General features: G+C 43.4%; 1 protein-coding gene across 1 annotated transcript in view; it reads right to left on the reverse strand.

Annotated features, from left to right (window-relative positions):
* The window catches only part of unc5a (unc-5 netrin receptor A), a 143,997-nt gene that overhangs the window by 46,983 nt on the left and 72,779 nt on the right, over positions 1-24,235 (reverse strand). The window contains exons 2-4 of the mRNA XM_053428121.1: positions 23,997-24,212; positions 2,353-2,496; positions 643-746 (exon numbers count right to left, since the gene is read on the reverse strand). Coding sequence (XP_053284096.1) covers positions 643-746; positions 2,353-2,496; positions 23,997-24,212 — 464 coding nt within the window. The remainder of the gene's footprint in view (positions 1-642; positions 747-2,352; positions 2,497-23,996; positions 24,213-24,235) is intronic.

Consider the following 24,235-nt stretch of genomic DNA (forward strand, 5'->3'; position numbering starts at 1 on the left):
TTCTGCTCTGATGTTCTTTTCTGCTCAGCTGTGGAAGGCAACCCCCCCCCCCCCCCCCCACAAACTGTCCCTGCACTGTACGGCTGTGGTTGGCTAGTGTGCCGCTGTGGCCCGACCTCCTCCGGGGTTGTTATCAGAGCAGTTAGTGCCTATCTGGGAGCCGGGGGGGTGCGGCAGGTGAGGTGAACAGCCGGCCCCTGTCCGGTCCTCTACACACAGACACACACCACAGACACACACCACAGAGACAGAGACTCGAGCAGAACAAGGAAGTGCATGAGTGCATGAGAGATAGAGGACACGGAGAGACGGCAGAGAGATAGAAAGTAAGATAGCGACAGACTGAGACAAATAGAGCCATTAATTATGGATAGGCCTTTAGAGATGTCAAACGAGGAGTGAATCCTCCATGCCCACAGTGAGTGATGTGACGAGATGATGTGATATACGGCTTCTCAGAGATGTGAGAGATAATAAATCAATAAGGGGGAATAATTAGAGGCGTAATTTATCCGTGCAGGATTGTCTGCTGCGTGGTGGAGCTCATCCAGAGGCACTTCTTGCTCTTCGCCCTCCTGGTGAGGAAAGGGTAAATGGATGCGGTATGTGGGCCTATAAATATCCTCTGTATCCCTGTCTCACCTCGGCTTGTGGCACTCCCTCGGGGGGATGGCAGCGCAGCAACACCTCCTGGTCCATCACCACCTCTTTACCCTGCGGCTCCTCCTCAAAGTTCTTTCTCAGGTCTGGTGGAAGAAACACAACCAATTAGGATATTTGCGCTCAAGCTTATGAGGCTTGACTGAGATACTGTTATCCGCAAAACTTGGAGCAGAATGTCTCTAAAATTCCCCACTCTTTAAATGTCCACCCATCGCCTCGCTGAGCGTGTCGCACTCCAGTTGGCCCCTAAGCCACACGGGGGGGATCGGTGGCACCAAACATGTTGCTTATTACAGGCTGCCTGGCTGGTTCAGAGATGCTCGTCTGCTGCCAGAGGGGCCCGGCATCAAGCAAAAGCAATTGCATTACCCCTCACTCCTCCGCTCCCACCCATTCTGCCCTCTCCAGCACCGCGCAGCCTCCAGCCTCCATCTGTATGAGGGCTTGGAGCAGACGCATGAAAACAAAGCCCTGAGGCGCCTGGACAAGAGCTCCTGCAAGCCTGACTGACTGCATGGGGCTTCACATTTCGTCTCATTGAATACTCTTACTCTTTCACCAACTCATGCTGAATATTTGTCTGTAAGCGAAGGCTGTGTATAACGCAGGTAAGATTGGCAAAGCTTTTTCTTCTTTTGGGGGAAAACACGAATGCAGGTCTATTTGTATCTGATGAGCGAGACAGGCGGCTGATAACAGGCGGGTCGGTGCAAATCTGATGCGTGTTCACCCCAGGTTTTGACTCAGAGCGATACAATGTGTTATTGTGTTGAGAGGGGTTGGGGGTGTGGCTGCGAGCCGCGGGTGGATTCCTTTAAACAGATGTTGAGCCTGTCCCGACCAATCATACAGAGAGGAACGTTAAGAAGAGCCGAGAGTTTCATGACATTGGATTTAATTGAAGGCGATACAATGGGACTGGAGGAGACGTGGGATATAACAGTCCTGGAAGGCTTAAATCTTTACGAATGTGTATACGTGTGCACGTGCATATCTGCGCTACAGCATCCTTATGGAAGCGAGCGTGTGTGTCCTTATCTTGCATCCAACTGACTTTGTTGATGTCTCAAACAAGGTTGGATAATGAAAGTGTGTTTTCAAAACATCTGGTGGTTTGGAGACACTGCTGTGCTGCGCTCTGTCTGGAATATTGCATATTTATGTGGGAATTAATAGACAGAACGCTTTAAAAATACTCCGATGTAAAATGGCTTCTTCTAATAAAGCTTTTGAGGCTGCAGCGAGGGATGTCTCTGCGCTCCCCGGACGGATTTATGATTACTGCACAGCAATAAATTTCAAATCTGTTTTTATTCCAGTTACTTTCATAGGGATCATTGCAGATACACTGTAGCCAATGAAAAATATACTCATGAATACTCAAATTTAGAGTTCACTCTGCCTTCAAGCAGACACATTACTCTCCGAGTCTCCCTCTGATATTTTCTTCACAGAGAATCACAGGGAGAAGATTTAACTAAATTGTAATCGTAGCAAAACACTGTGGTGCATCACATCATAATGGCCTCTGGGCGAATTGTTAAATGAAACTTGGTCCCTCTCCAGCCCCCAAAAAAGTCCTCCTGCTAACAATCCTCTTATTACACACTGCTGGGCATTATGCAAGCGCCTTGTTAGCCAGGGTTTGCCTTTGGAACGACGCGGTGATCATTTCTAGAGTTCACTCACAAGCGATCCGGATGTAGGCTTTTTGGCTCTTCTGTGTCCCGGTGGTGCTCCAGGCGACACACTGACACCAGTACTCGTCCAGACCGAAGATCTTCTCCACCTGCTGCCTGGTGATGTCAATTGTCACCTGCATGACTGGCAGCGCTGCAAAGAAGCAAACACAGAGGAACAAGCGTCAGAACTGGTGAACGAGCGATAGCAGGTTGATTCCCTTCAGCTCATTCGACGGCAGCGAGGAGTGAAATGGCCGTAAATATTAATCGATGGAAAGAACACGCGCACACACACACATGCACACGTACACACACACTCACACACACACACACACACACTCTTTTTGGGGATTTTGTACCTTGAACCAAAGCAGCAGAGTGATTTGAAAAAGCCAGGCAGAATAAATAAGCAGAGACGCGTAATCATATATAAACAGAGTGCTTGTCAACTGAGGCGAATGAGAAAGAGAGCCTCACAGCCATCCTCAATGTAATTTGGAGCGAGTTGAAACAGCAACAGTTGGGAAGGAGCAGGGAAGCCTTTAACAAACCCCCGACAAATAAAAAAGCTTAGTGCGAGCGGCTTCACTATTATTGAATCCAGGAAGTGGGAAGAGTTCACCATCTTTGGAGCGTTTTCCACAACACTGTTGATTTGCTGCAGCAACACGGTGCGAAAAATAGATTTATTGCTTTTCAAGAAGAAAGCAGAGACAACTCTCCTCTACACAACAACCTGGTGTTGTCAGGGGCTCGTCTTTTCTATATTAAGAAGCTATCTTTCATTTCATTTTTATTTGACCTTTGATATGGAACCTGTTAGCCGTGGGTATCTTTATACATTGAGCCTCGACCTTGATCCTGACTATGTGTCCTATTTTCTTTTCACGGATGATGAGAGAGATTGCCACGTTTTCCTTCCAGCCCTCCCTCTCTCTCTCCCTCCCTCCCTCCCTCCCTCTCGCTCTCTCTCTCCCTCTCTCTCCCTACCTCCCTCTCTATCTACCTCCCTCTCTCTCCCTCCCTCTCTCGCTCTCTCTCTCCGTCTAATCTCTTCTCTCTGGGGTCTTTTGGGAGTGAGGGGTGTTGAACCTTTCATATGAACACAGAGCAGTTTCACAGTCACAGAGGACACATCCCCAAGACGGATGCAGTAGTGTGTACAGTTCCGTGTATTGGAGTCTCAATGGAGAGCCGCTCTTCATCGGCGATTTCCATAAAAGCACTTTGTGACACTCTTGCACTCCCTTCGCACACTTGATCCGTCTGCAGTGATCATTTCCAGCCCCAGACTGAACCTGACGTAAGCTCCACTAAGTGGCACCTATCAGGCCATCAAACATATATAGCAATTACATAAAGCACTTGTGCTGATACAGAGCATTCATCAAAACAAAAAAAAAAGGGTCATCTTTCATGAACAATTTGAGACAGACGTGTGTGTGGATCCTGCAGCGAGAGTGCGAGTCGGCCCGGCAGTGACAGGAGCCGTCAGGGAGCGAGGCGAAGTGGCTCCATCGCTGGCAGCCATACGGTGATATGTAGCTCTGAGGGTCGCTGACAGACCCCCCCCCCTCCTTTCAGCCTCCCATGCATTAGTGGTAGATTTTGCTTTATGTGATCACAGTGAATGCGAGTACACGTGCAGCAAATCCAGCCCCTGGAGCGCTTATGTCCATATGTCCGACTCACATGTGCAACAAATTCAAAAGGAGGAAAAAAGTGATATCTGTGTGTTTATAATTCGGCTTTAATAAAACTGACAATAAACAAAGGTTGATTTATTTTTGAGATGCGAGGCTGGATCTTTGAGGAGCTTGCCCCCATTTAGTCTCTTTGTTTCTCCCTCTCAAATCTGGCTCTTCTATCAGATGTGTGTTTGTGTGTGTGTGTGTGTGTGTGTGTGTGTGTGTGTGTGTGTGTGTGTGTGTGTGTGTGTGTGTGTGTGTGTGTGTGTGTGTGTGCAGCATAGGCTGAAGGAGCACCTAAAAGCTAAAACAAATGGCTAAAGTAACAAAATGGGCACTACAGAGAATGAACAAATGGAGCAGAAGAACCCCCTGCCAGAGGGTTCTTCCCCCCCCCCCCGGCTCCTTGCTTCAAGTCAGCAGACTGGCAGTATTAGTTTCTCCCCAAATGACGTAAGTAAGAAACACCTTGTACCTCATACAACGGCAACAACACCCGAATTCCCAATGTACACAATCTAAAGCACAGTTGTTGATTCAGTAACATTTTGTGTGTTCGGAGCAAAAACTCCACAACAGCATCAACAAACAAAGACAATGAAATTAAGTCTAACGCAGCAGGAGAGTTGGTTAAATATACATCTGTATTTACAGTGCAGCAGCAGCGGCAGCGTGCACATTATGTCTTATACACTCGGGAGGGATCCGGGAGGGGAATTGTTATATTGGCATTTTTGTTGGTTTTTATGTTTGTGTTTGGAATTAATGGAATCCTTAGAATAGGAAATATATACTACATATGAATCCATTACTGCAATAATAATATTACAGTTGCAGTGTGCCTTGTAAAAAACGTATGAAATCAGTCTGAAGAGTGCCCTCAAACCGGAAAGTTAAATTAAACTAAATTGTGAGAAATCCTCACAGGCTGGAATGTGAATAACAATGGGAACATCTGATGGTTTTGATTTATGTGCTCATAACAATTTATGCATTTAAAATCATTTGTATTTTTGAACACATGCATTTGAAATACAGCAGTGAGCCACGTCCCGTGTACTTTGCATGGCTTCACTTACAGTAGCAATTCATTTAATTAATGCAAACCATCACTCTTCTTTGAGCTGGAGGGTAAAGGGAATAAAGATCAGCATGGAGATGCAAAGCATGAACAATGGCAACCTGAGGTGAGAAATCCTAAGAAGAGCAATTTGAAGCTCGGCTTGCCAGGGTAATTGCATTCTGTTTCCTTATCTCTTCCTGTCTCCATAATTACCTGCTTTCTGTGTCTGACACCTCCCAGTAACACTGCTGTGAGTCAGTCTGTCCAATTTCACTCCAATTAATAAGTAGGACAAAATAATCTCATCACTTTGTGAACAAAATGGGACTGTAATTTTATAGCTGTTAATAATAATTGGACAGGCTGCTATTTAGTGTTGTTTTCCAAAGTCTATTCCACAGAGATGGCGAGAGGGTAAAACAAAACTTTACGCACATCACTCATGAATGATACGGCGAGAGAAGCACTGATTCATGGAAAAGTGTTTCCTTCTGAAAATAGGCCACTGACACACACACACACACACCTAAACAGACACACACCTAAACACACACACCTCAACTATATCGATTCCTAATAGTATTTTGAGTCGCCTCCGAGGTGTTAAAATCAAAAAAAAATATTAACACCTCCTTTAGTGGGAGATAGTGAGCGTGCATGTAACATGGCTATATAACAATAATTAAAACATGACACGACTCCCTCACTTTCCCATTTGATCTGCAGCCAGTTTTACAAATGAGCTCATATCCCGAACCTCAGTGAAATCACCGAGAAGATTTAAAGGGGCAATTATGCGATTGACACTGAATGAATAATGGACTTACGGCTGGAACCCTGGTGAGTTCATTTTTTATTGAAGTGTAACTCACTCGCTTTTATTTGGAAAATACATATTTAAAGTGCACAGACAAGATGACTGACTGAAAGACAAGAAAATCCATGCTCTAGACCACATTGTCTTTGTATTTAAGTGGTCACTGCGGTGGCAGTGGATATTTAACCAGACAGATAATTTGAGGAAGTATTTTTTTTTTTTAATAGCTTAATTTTCACAGAAAGGTGGTTGACAACTCTGAGATCTGCCAGTGTCAAGGTTAAAGTGAAGCTGTGATATGTATTTTGTAAAAATACCAAAACTCCTACGCTTATAATGAAAATAGAAACAACCACTATCTGGGTTTTCACTCTTTCAAGCTATGGTCAGATTTCTCCTGTGTTAAGGGGTCAATTGCGTGACGGACACTCAAGTCCTTTAGACAATTTAAACAGTTGTGTAAAATAAATTGTTGCTCTTGTGTAAATGAAGTTATGATGTGTTACCTGCTGCATTATTAAAGGTATTACCTACTTCCTAAGCAACAAAAACCTCCGTGCACCACTTTGCAGTTCCCACCCGGCTCTCATTTGATTTGAGGAAGAATTCCGTTGTACTAGCACAATGACAGTAAAGCACTTGAACCTTGAACTCATGTTGGTCTTCCATGTTTAATGTCCTTGATAGAGAGAGTTGATACTTGATGATAAATAACCAAATATTTCCACCTTAAGTTAAAAAAGAAACAAGTCATTCAGTGCTGCCTGTAAGTTGACAAAGTTCTAAGAGATTTCAGTGAGTAAATCAAACTGAGACTGAAAGTAGGGAACAGAGGATTTTGATGTCCTGTGACATTTCTGTTAATCAAAAGGTCTTTGTTAGTCGTACACTGCATACAGAGCCTGGATCTGTAAAAGCATCCAATCAGGGGACTCCCTTTCTGCCTCGAGACTTCCTGAGTTTTAACAAATGAAACATAAAGAATAAATAAAGACCGGGAGAGATGCAGAGAGCCTGAGTTCACAAACTAACTGACCTAACTCTAGCGTGCTAGAGCTTGGTGCAAAGTCTTCAGCCAGTCGAGTACAATACAAGCTATTACTAGATCCACTGGCACAAACACGCACACAAAGAGCACACAAACATTCACTGTAATGTGTTTTATTCTAATCTGTGGCACAGCAAGACTATTTTCACATCAGAGGACGCTGCAGCACACAGGCCGAGGAGGTTACTTCTCTTGTTTTGTTCAGGATGAGAAAGAAAATATAAAATATAAAAAAAAGAGTAATTGGTTGAAATAAATCATAAAATCTCCGAATAGTTTATTTAAATACTTTCTCTCTCTCCTTGGAAAAAAAAGCCATTATTGAAATCCTGATTGAAGAGCATCAACAGGGACACTTGCAGGGGAGGCAAGAGGGGGAAACACACTTTTTTTATGCTAAACTGTTTTCGGTTAAAATGCGCAAAAAAAAGGATGCTGAAGAAGAGGCTGTGTTCTTCCTGACCAATCAACAAGCAGAAAACAATAATAACTTCACGTTGGTACAATGAAAATGTCCAAACTTCATCTGCGATTCTCCACCACTGTTTGTATGAGACTGTGGCAGAAGTAGAATATTTGAAAAATGATTAAGATGCAAATTGCAAACTACTTTTTTTAAACTTTTCAACAGAGTCCAACATTTTTTCCTTCTACTATTTAAATCATTTTTCTCTTAATCAAGCACTGGACGCGTCGGTTACATTTGGTCTCTGAGCGACGGCAGCAACACATGGTGTCTGTGATTAGACAGAGAGCTCCGGTTCACCACTCGCCTCCTCCATGATAATGGATGGGACTTGGCCCAAACGAAAAAGCCAAAGTACAAGCTGAACGATTGTTTTTTTTTTTAAAGATGGTTTCTGTCATTTGACTTAGTTCTTAGGACACTGGTGTTTTTTTCAAGTGCTCATTTTCCAGCAGTCTTTGGTATAATTAGTTAATTGATGCTCTCTTGCTTCTGGTAAACTAGATGCAACAATATGCCTCACAGGGTTAATTATTCATCTTTGATTTCTTTTTTTCCTTTTTTGCAAATTATCATTGTTTGTGATACTCCCTTATGAATCTACTGAAAGTGATCAGCTGATGCATCACCCCTAGTTGAACTGAGAGGTTCCTAATGTCACACTGGATGTTTGTTGAACATTGAGCAGACCATAAATTCACCAATGTAAAACAACATGAAGTTGTGTGTTGGTTCTCCTCCTGTCCTCCCCAGTTTTTTAAGTCACCAGCTGCCACTGTTAGACATGCACAATAACACCTAACAATAGGACAGAGGTCACACTGGGTCAAGAGACAAGAGCATCTCTCTATAATTGAGTGTGAGGGTGTATGTATGTGTGTGTGTCAGTGTGTGTGTGTGTGAGGGGTGAATCTTCCCCTGAGCCAACAGGGGCTCAGCACACACAGGGTAAACGTCATTGGACTCAATCCCGGGCGAGTCGATATTGGGCTTGTCTGAGTGTGGGACTTTATTTTTCTCCCCCGCGCTCTTGTTTTCGCAGACTGTGACCTCAATTCCATAGGGGTCATTTGCTTATCAAAGGCAAGGACTGGAACTTGCAGGTCCTGAGTGTGTGTTCATTGTGACCAAGGAAACTCAATTAGACGGCATCCCCAGCGTGTGTGTGGCTGGGATTCATCAGTGGATATAGTGGGATTAGGGTTGGGTGACTCTACATCAGGGGAGTGCACCATTTCAAGGGAGAGAGTTCACAATGGTTGAGGAGAGACATCACAGATGAGCGCTTTTAAGAATGCACTGTCGGCTCAGCCCGGCGAGCAGCCAGGGGCAGCCTCTAAGTGTTTTATTTCCTCCTGTGGTTCTTCTTTGTACTGGGTGGCATCAGTGTCATCATCAGCTCCACCAGTGTCCAGAGCTTCTTTTCAAGAGACCCACAATGTGCTCTTCCCCAGACCAATTACTTAACCTCTCCTACATGAAAGACCCGGCACATGAAAGAAGCCGGGCCTGTCCAAGAAAACATGACTTTTGGAGCTAAGCAGCAGGAATCAGCCGGAAAACAGGAACACAACAACAAGTAGAGACGTTCTAGCATCGCAAATGTCTCGATGAAAAATACCTGGTCGGGAATCATCACGTATGCGGATCTAGATACCGATCTGAAGCCACTTCTTTAATGAGCAAGGGTTTATAAGTTTCAACCACATAAAACTGGAGTGTTCTTTTTCCAAGAATCGCTTCCTGCTCACAGCTTCACTACATGACTCTCTGGAAAGTCCCACAAGTAAAACACATGCAAGACTCCAGTTTGAAGGGGTTGTACCCGTGTGGTTGAAAGAGAGCACGAGGAGCTTACAGAGGCAAAAGGGGAAGAAAAGACAAACTGCAGCAGCAAACTTTGGAAACTGCATCCAAACCACACACTAAGGTCTTTCTCTATTATGTTAGGACTTGGCCCTTAAATTGAACCAGATTTAATACCTTTTATTTTTGTTCATTTTTCAATTTTTTTGATTTTGTGAAGCACTTTGTATTCTTGTTTAGATAAGTGCTATACAAATAAAGTTGTTATTATTATTATTATTAAATAACAAAGACAGCTCTAAAGCAAGAAAGAGTAACCGACAAACTTGTTCATTGTTGTGCATTCCTAGATTTTGTTTAGGTTACCAGAGTTATGAAACAACATAATAAAGAAGTTATATTTTATTCATGCTCTGTATTACTTTTTCAAAGTGTTTGTGGCCATCAGCAGTGAGAGCAATCATCACTTCCATACTGGGATGATATATTTTTTTTAATGCATTGGTATTGGTTCTATACTCTAACAACCAGTTACGGTAGTTCTATGTTTAAATATTACAAATTCCAAAGTTAACCCCCGGTCACAAAGCCAAGGGCACCACTTCTTCATCATCCAGTCCTCAGACTTCCATTACCATGTTAAGCAGCGGGGTGATGGGTGGCCCACACTTTCTGATGGGGAGAGCTAAGAATGGCAGGTGGTGCCATAAGTGTCTGTCTCCTAACAAGGATATGGTGGCCTTCTGAGTGAGGCATGGCTCTATTAAACAGCAACGGAGACAGGAAGAGGGGGAGGGAGGAGGGGGAAGGTAAAAAAAAAAAGAAAAAATAGAAGCTCTGCCTCCACGGTGAACGCAGCAGTCGGGCCGCCCATTCGGGGACGTTGGCGAGGTTGCGACTAGAGTCAGTGGGACAGCGTTCTGGGTCAAGGCTCTGCCTCCGGTTATGACCAGCTATTCAAGAGCCTCTTTTGATTGAGCTGTCCATTCTCCACAATGAATGCACGCTGCAAGGCCCCCGCTGATGCTCTGAATGTCGTTACAGATTATTCATGGCTGACAAACAGGCGAGCAGGTACCGCTCCAATCAATCCAGGCCAGGTTCAGCCCAATGCCACTCCAAGGAGACTCGGGTGGAGTCTCGGCAGCGGGGCGAACACGTGTGAATGGTGCAGGACACAAAGAACGCCATCGCAAGTCGTGGAGGAACTCGGCTGCTGTGACTAAGACCTCAGATCTGCATATGCAAGGGGTGGGAGGAGACGTTGAGTGAAAAAGCTTTGGGCTCAGTAGCAGTGATAAGGAATAATGATGTAAACATGTTGAATGCCACGGGAGATCGAGATCTTCACCCGGCGAGACATTTCACTTTCCAGTATTTGTCAGCAACACAACACCTCGCACACGATCTCTCAACAATGCGGCTGAGCTGTGTACACAAGTGATGCTCGGATCGTGTTTTTAGTTGCACAGGTGTTCACAGGTTTGGAACGCGATAATGAATTGATGCACAAAGTTTCAGAATAGCTTCTACGTGTCGCCGAGCGCAGACGTCAGGCAACAAAATTCGCTTTCCATTTATGTATTCCACAATTTCACAGGCTAACAAAACAAAATCCAGAAGTGATAGCATCAAATGGACATTAATTCCATTGGATCTTTCTATTTACACTGTCCCCTCCATAATTAGTTTGCCTAACCTTTCGTTAATAGCGCACACACACGCAAATAGACATCAACAGAGGCGGTGCTGTGATTTACCACAGTGCCCTTACCAAAGGGCCCCTGTTGTAATTACTCTCCATCCTATATCCTGACCCCGATGATTGGCAAGAGCAGAATCTTGTGTATGCCACAGTCTTCAGGCCGGGAGTGACTTGGACCTGCTCCTTTATCTCCCGCACACACCTTGTCCTGACTCGAATGAGAACACGTCCGAGGTGAAGGCCTGGAGCACTTTGCCTCTGCTTCCATTACATTCTGCAGAGTGGGAGGATCTGATAGAACGTTAACCACATGAAAGCCGTGATCATTTGCTCGGGCTAACATGTCCCCCCCCCCCCTGTCTGACATGGCCTTGGGCGCTGAAGTAAATAAGGAAAGCTGCTTCAGGTAAGTCCGCCTGCCTTCCATCTGGTTGCCGAGTGCACCGTGCCATACAGATTGCATTAGGCCCCCCCCCTCCTCTCAATCGGTCAGTCCCTGTTGGGCCATGGGTCGGCGGTGTTTGTCTGAGTTAGAAGGCAGAGGTTTTCAATAATCCAATGAAGGTATGTGGGCAAATGTAAATATTCAGCACAACAGCACACAGCGTTCAGTAAACACCCTGGAGGGACACGCAGGCTCTCTGCAGCACTCAACACGATTTGTTCATATTTCTGAACCACTTTGAATTTGTTTCTAATATTTTTTAGTATTTAGTATTTTGTCATAATGTCTGTATGTGAACTAATTCGCTATTTATATTTTTTACCCTATTTTCTAATTACTGCAAACGTTTTGATATAAAGCAATGTCGATTTTTTTCTGCTCTGTAATTTTCTATAAGTAACTGATCTAACAAACAACCCTTCAATAACAGAGTTTATATTTACTTAGATTTTTAAACCGTTTATATCAAGTAGGAAAAAAACTCAGATGAATGATATTTACCTTTACAGTGCGTCAGTGACTAAGATTTGAATTCAGTATTTCAGAGCAGGTGGATATTTAAGCAGTTTAACTTCAAACTAAAGTTCCTCATCTTACATAAAAAAAAAAAAAAAATCATACCCTGCCTTATGGCACATAACCAGTGTGCAGCCCTTCCTGCATTTACAGGACCTGCTTAACCTTGCTAAGAAATGAGGATGTGCTTACAATCTGTAAAGCCACGACTCACAAACAACGACTTTCCACATCACGAGAACCCTCTGGACGGTCGGGCTTGACGGTCTGCTGTGATGTCGATACAGAGCACTGGTGTGTCTCGGAATCAATCCTTCCAGAAGATGTGTGGGACAAAGTAAATACCCACAAGTCTTATCCTCCGCCCTCGCACCACGACACACAAGATATTCTGCAGGAGACAGCAGCAGCAGAAAAGGAACCTACTACACACAGCCTCAAATGTATAAATAGAAGTTTATGAGGAATGTGTCTCACGATGTAGCAGATGTTAAGTTTTATATATTTTATATATTTAAACCAGCGCTTATTTTCCTGGCATGATAAAAATGAGTATATTTAACATTTGACATGCAGCGTAATAAATAGAAGATGCATAAAAAAAATCAGTACTGTGTTTGAGCCCCCGAATGACACTGAATCCGCATGGCTCTCATCCCAGCGTGGGCCGTGTCATCGAGGTTCAAAATCAACTATAATGTGAAGCATGGGATGGGGGTGAAGTGCTGTAGACCAAACAGGGATTGAGCCTTTAAATATTTATTTCTTTGTTCAGATGTGACTGTATTAATTATTAATAGTGTAGATAGAGACAGCAAGACAGAGAATTGTGGACTTTATAAATAACCCGACGCTGAAAATTGAGAGGAAATAAAAGGAGTGAAAGTACAGAGAAGACCCCTGAGCACTGGTTCGATATATATCCCAGGTGGCAGGTTCCCGGAAGGTGGAGCTGGAATAACGTGCACACGTGATAGAATTGTTGAAAAAGGACAAAAAGCTAATATAACTGATGTATAAAGAAAAGAGACATGTTGATCCAAAGGTGTGGTCCTCAATTAGATTATTTGCTTAATCAAACAATATTTGATTAAGCACAGGTTTACATTGCTTCTTTTCTCTCATCAAAACCCAAAGTGACAACATTTATGATCACATGAGACACAGAAAAGCAGCAATCGATCTCAAGTGAGAAGCTGCGATCAATAAATATTAGGCTTTTCTTCCTTAAGTGACTGCATTAAATGTCTAACACAAACCACCTGAATATAACAACGGAAACACATCCCAATATTGATTCCCGAATAAAGCTTTTTGTTAGGTTTTTAAATAAATAAAAAGACCCTGAAAGTTAAATTGATTGAATACTGAATCTCTTCCCTTTTGACTGCCCTTTAAATGCATGATGCTCTGCGGTCTCTTGAAAGACGGGAGGAGGAAGAAAAAATAAAATAACAAACATCTTCAGAAAAACAAACACATGGTCGAAAAAACAACGTGGATGAATGAATTATTAATTTGAATCACATAAAAATCCTAAAGGTTGCTCCTGATGGCTCCCAGACCAGGACGGCTCCTCTTGTTGTTGTCAACACGCTTCAATGAACAGCCGCTCTGGCGAAAAAAGGTTTTCCTCAAACACGTGCGCCGTCTGCATTTTCCCTTTTTTGTGTGTTTTTTTTGTGGTCGCAAGGTTTACCACACAATTCCAGGAGTGCTGCATGAGGGCAGGAACATGCTGATCGTTGACTTGTGCTTTTATTCCTTGAAACATGAGGCGGAACACAATTTGCCTGGCTGTGTTTCACTCTGTCACCCGCCCCTGACCCAAAGTGCATCAGCCGGCAAATTCATGGTCCGGCTCTTGATTTAGTTGAGGCCGTGCAGCAAATTCTCAAGGTACAATGTGATCTTTACGGGTTTACATACGTTTGCTGAGTCCAGCCATCCAAGACTGCAGATGTGCTGCACTGCCACAGGCAAGTGGTGCTTTTAGAGAAGAGAAGATGGGATGTCTAGTAAGGTAGCACAAGCCAGAACTAGCTAAAATGTCAGCAGATTGGTTGTGATCAATGCTGGAAATTCGCTCAAGTAAAGCAGTGATGTGTATCATATGCAAGAATTTGCAAACTTTGGAAACTTTATTCGTATCAAACAATAAATTGTTATTGCTATTGACAACCACAAAGCAAGAAACTAATTTTCTCGTTGCTGTGTTACAGAGCACAGTCTAATTATGACTCACACCAACATAATGTTCACTACGCCATTACGTCCACCAGTTTTAAAACCCCAACCTGAAATAATTTAATGTAAGTTGCAAATTTGTAAAAGGTACAACTCCAACTCTATGTTTCCATCTTGTTTACACCCAGGTCAGATCACTCCACTTAATTTGATTAGTTTTTATTCAAAGTATGGGTTTTATTCAGGATAAGGCCAATTAGAAAATGCAGTTTGCATGGTATTGCCTTATTGTGACGAGTGGCTTAATCTGGTTAATATTAGAATATTGTAAATGTGGTCAGTAATAACAACGATCACTTTCATACAGGCCTAGTAGCATATACAGCTGTTAATATACATTATACGAGTTGTTATTGTGTTTAAACGAACTGGGTTGCAAAGTCCAGGTATCGAAAAAACTGTTTGGAAAAGAAAAATGGTATCGTAACATTTATACCTGCATTAAATGTAATATTTGTGACATATTTCCATCTCTTACACAGCACTCCATGAGAGGATCGAAGCTATTCTTCTTCCCTCACTGTATAAATAGTTCTCTCTCTACGCCGCCACTTTCCCATACCCAGGACACCCTGCAGCTTCAAGTGGAAAATGGAGGAGAATGCGGCGAGTTGATGTTTGTTGGAGGAGTCTGCAAAATACCTATACGGGAAGTTTCCTTGGGGCCCAAACACACAAAGCATTAACTGTCAGTCACTGAGTTGCTCTGCCTATCAAAGATCTCGGCGGACTATTTAGCTGTCAGCTCCCGCACAATACCCCCCCGCCCAACTGTTTCTGAGCAGAGCAGGTGCTGACTGACACCACAAACTCCCTCCCTCCGTCTCCCTCCGCGAGCACAACACGCACGTCTTTTATTTCCATGGTAAGCTTAAAGACGAAATTACATTACAATGAGAAGAAGAGTAAAATGAGAAACTTATCAAACCTTGTTCATTGCCTATAATCAAAAATAACAAGGCGGGGAGGCAGTTTACTGGCTGTACTCTGCTCTTCTCTTCATTCCGATTTCCCACCTTGTTAAAGCAGAGCGATTTGAGGAACGTCGTAAAAATCCAAACACATTTGCAACTCTGGCCTCTATTTGCTCAGCACAAGTGGCCCGGGTGATGCCTTCGCTGCATTTCATTGCTGCATTCAGAACAGATGTTATTCAGATGTCACAGTCAGGGCATGGAAGGCCTGGAACTACGGTTAGACTGATGCAAGCAAATATTTCCACTTTCCAGGAAGGTACACAGACTTTGTGCATCACCAGTGAAAGGTTAGATTGCAGCGCGTTATGTGGCAGGAAGAAGCATTCATCTTATGTTATTCAAAAATGATAAATTTGATATAATAACACATTTTTAAATGCTTTTTAGCAGCACATGCTACTGAAAGCACCACATGACAACCGCAAGAGCTTAAGGGTCTGTATTGATAACATGTCCGTATTTACCAGACGCGGTAAATAAAAAACTGCAACTATTCAGAAGGAAAGAACCACTGAGACTGCTGAATGTATTCCAACTTCCAGCAAGGCCACAGCTTTTGTGAGACTGACAAATGCTAAATGACTCGAGAGAAGGCAGAGTGTGAGGCTGACGCTGGATATATTTTGGTGGGAGGACAAAAGCTCTGAGTGTGGGAGATTGGAACGCGCGCGTTGTTTGTTTGACAAATGGTAATTATTTTTTTCCTCCCCACTTTTGTTCCACTAATTGCGGTTCATTTTGAAATTCATTATTCCTGCATGTCAAGACCGACTTCAAGGGACCAGACCCTGTGCACTTGAAATTTCCAAATAAAAACACGACTCGTGCAAAGTCGGAGACACGGAGAGGTGCAGCGTTCTGTCGGAGTCTATCTGTGGGATCAATCAGCACAGCTGCTTGGTGTTTAATTCTTCCTGCCTCCGTTTCCTCTCACGGCTCCGAACGCACTTGCCGTTGTCTCAGAGCCAGACCAACACAGGCTTCAATTAAATCCACTTTGACTTCCTGCTCACTGGGAGTGTGGTGCGTTGCTTTGAGGAAGGTCTGCCTCGACACACACGCAGAGACAGACGCGGCGCTGACCCGCCTGCGAAGCCTAATAGAACACGCTGACAGATGTGTCACGGGAACAATTCACCTTGCCATCTGCTTTTCGGTGCTTCACGGCCAAATCCTTCCAGCTCTGTCCCGCAATCAAGGACAGGATGAAATACAAGTCCCATTATGGGGTTGCAGCAAATAATGCATTATCAATTAGTCCCCTTGGCTACTGATCGATGCTTAGCAGGTGGTACAAGGCCATTTTGTTCATTTAGGACTCTATAGTCCTCTTCCCCCCTGATTCTCTTATTTCCTTCTGTTCATTAGATCCTGGCTGGCCGACCTATCAGGTTTTGCTTAAATTGCAGCAGGACTGTTCTTCAATATTCCATTAGAGATCACGTTTAATCACTGTTGTGTGGACCAAAAGCTATTAGGAGGACTGGCCTGGATCCACCTGACTTTTGATGACCACTAAGTGACAGTGAACTCGCCACTGCTTTTTACCAAACATCATGTAACAGGAACCCCCATATGTCTCCTATTTATACCTCCATGCTGTTGATGGAAAGGAAAAGAGGGTAAGGAAACGTGTAATGCAGGGCCAGAGAGAGGGGGGAGTGGGCGGGAGTTTGTGTGAGAGACGGGATTGGCTGCCATAATACCAGGGATAAGTAATGCGGTATTAAAATAAAGGTTACAGATCATTTCAGCTGAGCCTAGCTTATCTCCCCCTTAGATCAGAAATTAAATATGTCATCACATTACAATCCAGGATCTAGTCAATCAGAAAATACATATTTTATACAAATGAATCCTGCCTGGTTTGCAGATGGAGGGGTTAGCCCTGTGGGGCGACCATACTTTATTAGTTCTGTTCAGAGAGCGATAGATGGTTTTAAAAGATTTACCAACCACGTCATAGGAGGTATTTCGATTTCAAAGGATTGGCAGAGGACAGGAGCTGGGGCTGATAACTCAGGGGGTAAAAGCATATGGTTATATTCCTTTATGGCAGTTTTGCAATGAGATGTGGTGATATAAAAAGAAGAATATTTATATTGCATTCATGATTCCACTGTAAACTGGAAAAAAAAAAAAGCGTTAGATCATCTTCTTTTTTCATTGTCGAAGCCTTGTGAGCATCCGGTTCAATCAACAAAGAAAATATAATCTCCCCCATCTGTATAGAGCAGTTACCGGGGGTTTATTATATTAGGAATGTGAAATGCATGTATTTTCCACCTGAGAGGGTTTGCGGCACCGGTGACAATACGACACGTGGATCAAAATCGTTTCCATCAGCGGTGGCAGATGAAATGCAAACAAAATCAAATCAGTCTTGCCCGTGCAATGCTGCGCCGCTCAAATGCCAATCTCTCTTCTCCTCATCATGTGTCTGATGAGAAATCAGTGTGTGCCAGAATCTCCTAATCTATGCAAACACACTGTCAGCATTGATTTGTTCGGAGGGGATATGTCTTTATTAGGACTCGCCAGACGTCTCCGTTCCTCCTGTCCTATAAAGGATGACCTGGGAGAGACACAGAGCCGGTTGGGCCTTTTGAAGCAGTTGCAGCCATAACAATTGAGATAAGTTACTGAGGACTGGTAATGAGAACCGATAGACTCGAGGATGGATCAATAGCGGACACTGATACCAGGAGAGGAAGGACAAATAGTGACATCTCTTTCCTTTTCCATGTTCAAAGGAGCTTTAGAGAAGTGGCCCTGACTCTGTGTGTGTTGGTGTGTAGGAGGAGTCCTGTGTGTTCACACAACACAAAGGGGTGTCAGTCAGTGTGACTAACTGTGCAGCGCACGCACACACACACGCACAGGGTGAGATCCAGCAGCTCTTTTTGTGTTTCGTGCACAGGATCAGTTTCATTAAGCGGACCTGTGTGATGAGGGCAGAGGTCACTTCTGTTGTAGGTGCTTATCAACGTGTCATGTTTTCTCCTGCCGGAGCTTTGAATACCGAGCAGCAGGTCTGAAGCGTGTCTTGCCATCAGGCCTCGGTCAGTTATTATCCTTACACCCTGTCAACTTACTCTGACGTTTGCCCGAGTCTGCCGGGAGTCAACTTGAATGGATTTTGCTGAATATTGCCTCGCCGTACAGGGACAGGCCAATTCATCTTTGCAACAGCCACGTTTCTCTGATATTACTTCATCTCGGTTCTTCTGCGTGAAGGTGAGGGGATTATCGATTCGAGCGTCTGCTCTCCTCGACCAGTCTGTTTTTCCATTTGATATCCTTATGATAACATGCACACGGGTCATCTGGAATCCATCCCCCTCAGCGTTCTGAGTACAGCTAAGTGTTCACCTTCATCACCTGGTGCAGACAAAGGGCTTGAGTCTGTTTCTCTCTATTGTAAAAGTTTAGAAAATAAAAATAAATTACTCGTACTTAAGAAGCAAAAGTGATTGTGCATTATTTTTTTTACCTTAGCATTATTACTGTTGCTTTATAGAGAAAAATATGGACACATCTGTTTATCATGTCATCATTTTACATTGTGCTGTCAGTCAATATTTTCTAGAAAACTCAACAGTTACATCATTTCTTAGTTTTTCGGGTGATTTGAATACCAGACAGTTTAAGGGGCTTCTTCACACTTCCATAAATAAAGCAGTCCTGTAAGAAATGGAAAGTGAGAACTGGTTCCAGATTTTCCAAAGCACCAGATCCAAATAAAAGTCTGGATCCGGTGAATTTAAATGCATTCCCACAAGGGGACTGTTGGGACTTGGTCGAAGTGTGCGAGTGACATTCTGGTTCCGTCCAGTTGTGCAATGCAAAGTAACGTCATTAAACTCCCTGCTGGAATGACAGTCATTTCAAATATGGGTAGTAACACCAGATATATTTCTACATAACACGGGATTAAATTCCAGGTATACCACGTATCTTACAATCTACACACGAGGGCCACTGCTCCTTAACCGAGTAGTAAATCCATTACAGAGGGTTAACATCCTACGATGTTATAAAATTAGCCTCTGCGACTAAATGAAAACAGCAGCAGAGAGAGATTCCATACACCTGAGTCACGTGCGTGCCTAGAATCAGACTGATAAGCTGATTCGATAATGGCATTGGTATCATCCGTCCTACTCAGGGATTTGAAACATTACCGACAGAAACGTCTAAAGCAGAAACAGTGGGTTTCTAAACATCTGATGATATATTGTCACTTGCTCAGCACTATTTTATTATAATTACAGCTTTTATTCACCCTGGTCAGATTTAACATTATACAGCTCAATTTTACTGCTGTGATTCAACATTAAACTGATACTGAATAGTAGCACTGTCTGACACTGTAAGTATCTTAAAGTGGGAAAATAAGCTTTTACATGTGTTGCTCTGTTGGCTCCAATTATATCTAAAGCTGCTAAATTGTTTTTGACTGATGAAATCAATTCATTGCTGCAGAAGCTGGACAGTCTCCGTTCTGGCAGCTGATCTGTTGTGGGTGTTCAGAAACCTTGTTTCCTGGTCTTCAAGTTATTGATTTGGATTGGTCATGGTTATTATTATGGTTTTAGGCGATTGGTTCCATTTGGTACCCTTCGAATAATTTTATAAAATGTCCTGCATGACTTTTATAAAATGTATTCGTGATTTCATTAGTGCTTTTGATATCTGTCACATTGTTGTTGTAATAAAACATGATTACCTCTGCCAGGAAACCAATAAAAGGCATTGTAATGGTTCTTTCCTGGGTGAATAAATAACATGAATCATATATATTAAAATATAATATATATTATCTTTCAATAACTGCCGAGCAAGCAGTTACAAACCAATTACCTAATTCTGCAGAAAGCTTTCAATTTTGTGGGACTGCTTATTATACCACAATGATAATTACTATAATAATTACTGAAGATGTCTTGTTGATGGACCACTAACGGGACAAAGACTGAAAGAAGCATCATGTTGAACAAAGGACAACAGAACACGTGTGTGAATCATCTCCAGCAGTGACTCTTGACTCTGATGGGTCCACATGCCATTTAAATTCAGTTTCTGGAATTAAGAGAATTAACGCCAAGGCTTGACTCTTCATTTACATAACTAAGGAAAGAGGATCCCTGATGAGAATAACAATCAGTCTGGGAAGACCAATCAGTGAAATTGAGTCTGATATCTGTGGGCTCTAACTTACATCCACGTCTTTGTTCATGGAGGGAAGGCGCCTGTTTAGAGTGTAAAGCTTGTGCAGAGACCACCGCTCAGGCAGGTAGGACATCCTTCAGGGTTCCTCTCAGAGAAATAGGTTACTTTGAGGAGGCGATTTTTCACTGTTACACTGGGTATAAATTGTCGATCAATTTTTGTCAACTTGGGTATGTGCCCAAACTCCTCATTCCTCCCTCCTCCAGGCGTCGTGTTGATATCGGGGAGCTACTGGTGTGACAGAGGTCCTGGTTGCTTGGCAACAGGTATAGAGTACAGAGTCCAGCGTGACTGTGACGACCAGGGTGAGAGGCGAGGCTGACAAGCCTGTGCCACACACACACACGACCACACACACACGACCACACACACACGCACACACACACAGCTTCACCACAATTTAATGTGTGTGCCTCACATGTTCCTTGCAGGAATAGGGGATTAGAGGGAGCCATCAGTAAACTCCTCAGGGCAGTGCTGACATTAAACAGCACAAGTGTTTGAGAGATCGATGTGCGTCCCTTGGAGTGGCCATACCTCCGGACAACCACGTGTCCTTCACCAATGCCCAGCCCCACATATAAAGCATTCATCATCAAAGACAGCCGGACGACAGAGTGACCAGGGGAGCTGTGAGGAGGCTCAGGAACTTCGCAGGGTTCGAAAAGAGGCGAGGCCCCTTCGCAGACGCACCCTGAACCACAGATTTGTTTCATAGACATATAAACGCAGACTATAACGGCTCATAAGCACATGGCAAATAGTCCATCATCATTAAATGCTGGCAGAGGGACCTCGCATTGGTAATACGATTTTTCCCCATAAACTCTGCAGTTAAAGGTGCACAATGTGCTCTTGACAAATCTTGCTATTGACAAAACATTATTCCTACTCATCGTATCAAAGGGAAGCACTTGACTTCACGACACCAGTTTGCACTCACACACCTGCAAATAAAACGTCAGGCGAATGGTGCGTTAACATGCAGCTAAACGAGCAGTTTATTCACAGAAACCAGGTTCACTGCTGAACGTGCTCTAAGTGCACTGTAGTGATCTGGGTCTACAGTCTGGTTTCTACTTTAGGGCTGGACAACATGGCAAAACAATGATATCAAGACATAACGTTTATATAACTTAATACAGATATAAACATGATGAATGCTACATTATTTCTTTTAAGTTTAAAAACATATTCTTCCTCCTGAGTGAAGCTTGTGACTTTCAAGTCTTCATGAGCAAAGACCAACATTTGATAAAAAGCTAAATATTTTAGAAATCTGAGAGTTATATTGATATATTGGACTTTTGTTCTATTGCTATTGATAACAATTGTATTGCAATAATCATTGATATTGTTTTATCCTACCTTTACCTTCATAGCATTGCTTTTATTAATGTCACTGTATTAGCAAGTCTACACTGTTGTGACAGGCAGAGTGAAGCTTTCCCTTACAGTGATAGTGTCATCAAATGAAAAGACATTCTGGGGGACACATTTTTGTTCATCTCAATTTCAGTGGAAGAAATTCGAAATCATCGTCACACTCTGTCTCTAGTCCGTCGTCATGCACATGTGAACATGGAAAGAGCTGATAAGAAACCTGGTTAGGTGTAAACATGGCAGACATATTTGCTCTCCCCAGGACAACTGCACCTGGGGAAACCAGATTTCTCTAATCTCCTGCCCCACTTCCAGAAGCCAGGTTTCTTGTTTAAATGGCATTTAGGAAAGAAGCTTAGTGTAGAACTGTACCCACAGTGCAAGTAATCGCACTTTAATACAGGATCACTGTAACTGTAAAGATAACACAATAATTATCTGCTTAACTGTATGTCAGGGCTCACAAGTGCTTTACCTTTATTTGTTGGAGCAGTTCAGGAGCCAAAAACTCTTATCGGTCAGAGGAGTGTTGATATTGGCAACATGTTTATTTGCAGCCCCCTCAACGACTGGGAGGAGAACTGAGAGAGCAGAACCGGTATTGAAGCAACGCAAGAAGGAAGACAGCATTGGGAATTGATCCGAGTTTATCAGTGTTGACTTACTGACAATTTTCACTTAATGATCCGAATCCTCGAGCGCGCCCTGGTGTGTTTGCTTTCTGTTCACCAATCAGGAACAAGAATTCACTTTTCACACTCTTTTTATTGCTGTTATTCACAAGAGCCGAATGCAGGAGGAAGAACAAATCAACCAATCAAATCAAACAGCCGAAGTCAGGGTGTGACCGGCTGAGAGGCTGTGACACGAGGGGATGAGCCTCCACTTGTAGTCAAGAATAGAGACAAAGACTCGACTCTGCAGAAGCACAGCCACGTTTTAGTGTCTTCTAACATCTGCAGCACAAAGACACAGCTCCTGTTCTGCAAAGAGCTGCATCACAACTCACTCACAGTGTCTCAGAGTCACTCATGCAGCAGGGAACCTAAAAAGAAATCCGTTTTTCTAAAAAGAAAAAAGATCTAAATCTCAGTGTGGGAGAATATTTGTGTTTGTTCGTAAACTCCATCAGAGACGCTCCGCTACAAAAGGTGGAATCGACACTAAAGTTTCCTTCATGATATTTCTTTTTGACATTTTTGTCCACGTCTGCTGAGCTGCTGGATGTTAATGTTAAACCTTACCCTGGATATGTGTGAGCACGGCGAACTCTTAAGCTGAAATCAAAGAGGGAGCGTGTTTAGGAATTTTCCATTTTCCTGCTTCGAACACCTTCCACTTGTCTTTTTGTGTTGGAAATATGGTCATGTATTTTAACTGATAACACACAAATCATTCTGTTGTTCTTGTCCATACTGAGGACACGATTAAATATATTCAGTGTAACTGGGAAAACAAGATGCAGGCCCGTGTATTTCCTGGTTACAGGCAGAAAACCAGTAGATAGCTCAGGGAACGTGAACAAACACAAATATTGTTTCAAAATTATTTCAGACAGATCACAGCATCTTGTCCGCTATCCACACTCTGTCCGCCTGTGCTGTCCTCAGCTGGTATGTCCATCTTTTTATATATTTTTTTGTTATGTATAAATAGAAACAAATCTGAGCCAAGCTTTGAGTGCGAGTGTGTGCGTGCCCACTCCCCCCAGAAAAAAACCTGTCATTCTCACGTTTTCCTTTTTCCAATCAGTTGACAGGCTGTGAATGGCTGGTTTGAATTTGCAGATCGCTGCTGAATCACACCACATCGGTGTCAAACATGTTTATGACACCGATGGCAGAGGCGGAGGTGTGTGTGTGTGTGTGTGTGGGGGGGGGGGGGGTGATCGCAGCACAACAGAGAGAAAAACAAACAGGTCTCCAAGGTGATTGAAAGATTTCCAAGAGTGAAACCAAAGGGCTTATTATGAGACTGGCAGAGTAAAGAGGCTGGAGGATGAGCCAAGAGCCTGATGGAGCACAGTAATCACGGGGAAATTGCAAACCTCGGTTTCAGCACGCAAACACTTTACATAATGTATCTAAGGATCCATGCGTGTCACACATCTGCGACGAACGCCAGGTGAAATCTCAGAAAAACACGTCCAGAAAGAGACAAACTAGAGCCAGACTGAGAGGGAAATAAATGATTTAGGGGGTGTTTGTGTGTGTGTGTGTGTGTGTGTCTGTGTTTGTGTCTGTGTCTGTGTTGTTTACCTGTGGCCGGGTCAACCGACCGCTCGATCAAATGGTCGTCCTGGTGGACCCACTCGCCGTTGCACTTGAAGTAGATCTGCGTGGCCGGCGTGGAGCGGCAGGTCAGCGTCACCGGCTTGTTCTTCACGATGAACTCGTCCTCCGGCTCCACCAGGAAGTGAGGTAACAGGTCCGAGAAGGCGCCGGGGAGCGTCGCCGTGGCCGTGTGCTCGGAACCTTTGGGGAATAGAAAAAGCGGA

This window comes from Pleuronectes platessa, chromosome 8, assembly GCF_947347685.1.
Source record: "Pleuronectes platessa chromosome 8, fPlePla1.1, whole genome shotgun sequence".
Classification (NCBI taxonomy): Eukaryota; Metazoa; Chordata; class Actinopteri; order Pleuronectiformes; family Pleuronectidae; genus Pleuronectes; species Pleuronectes platessa.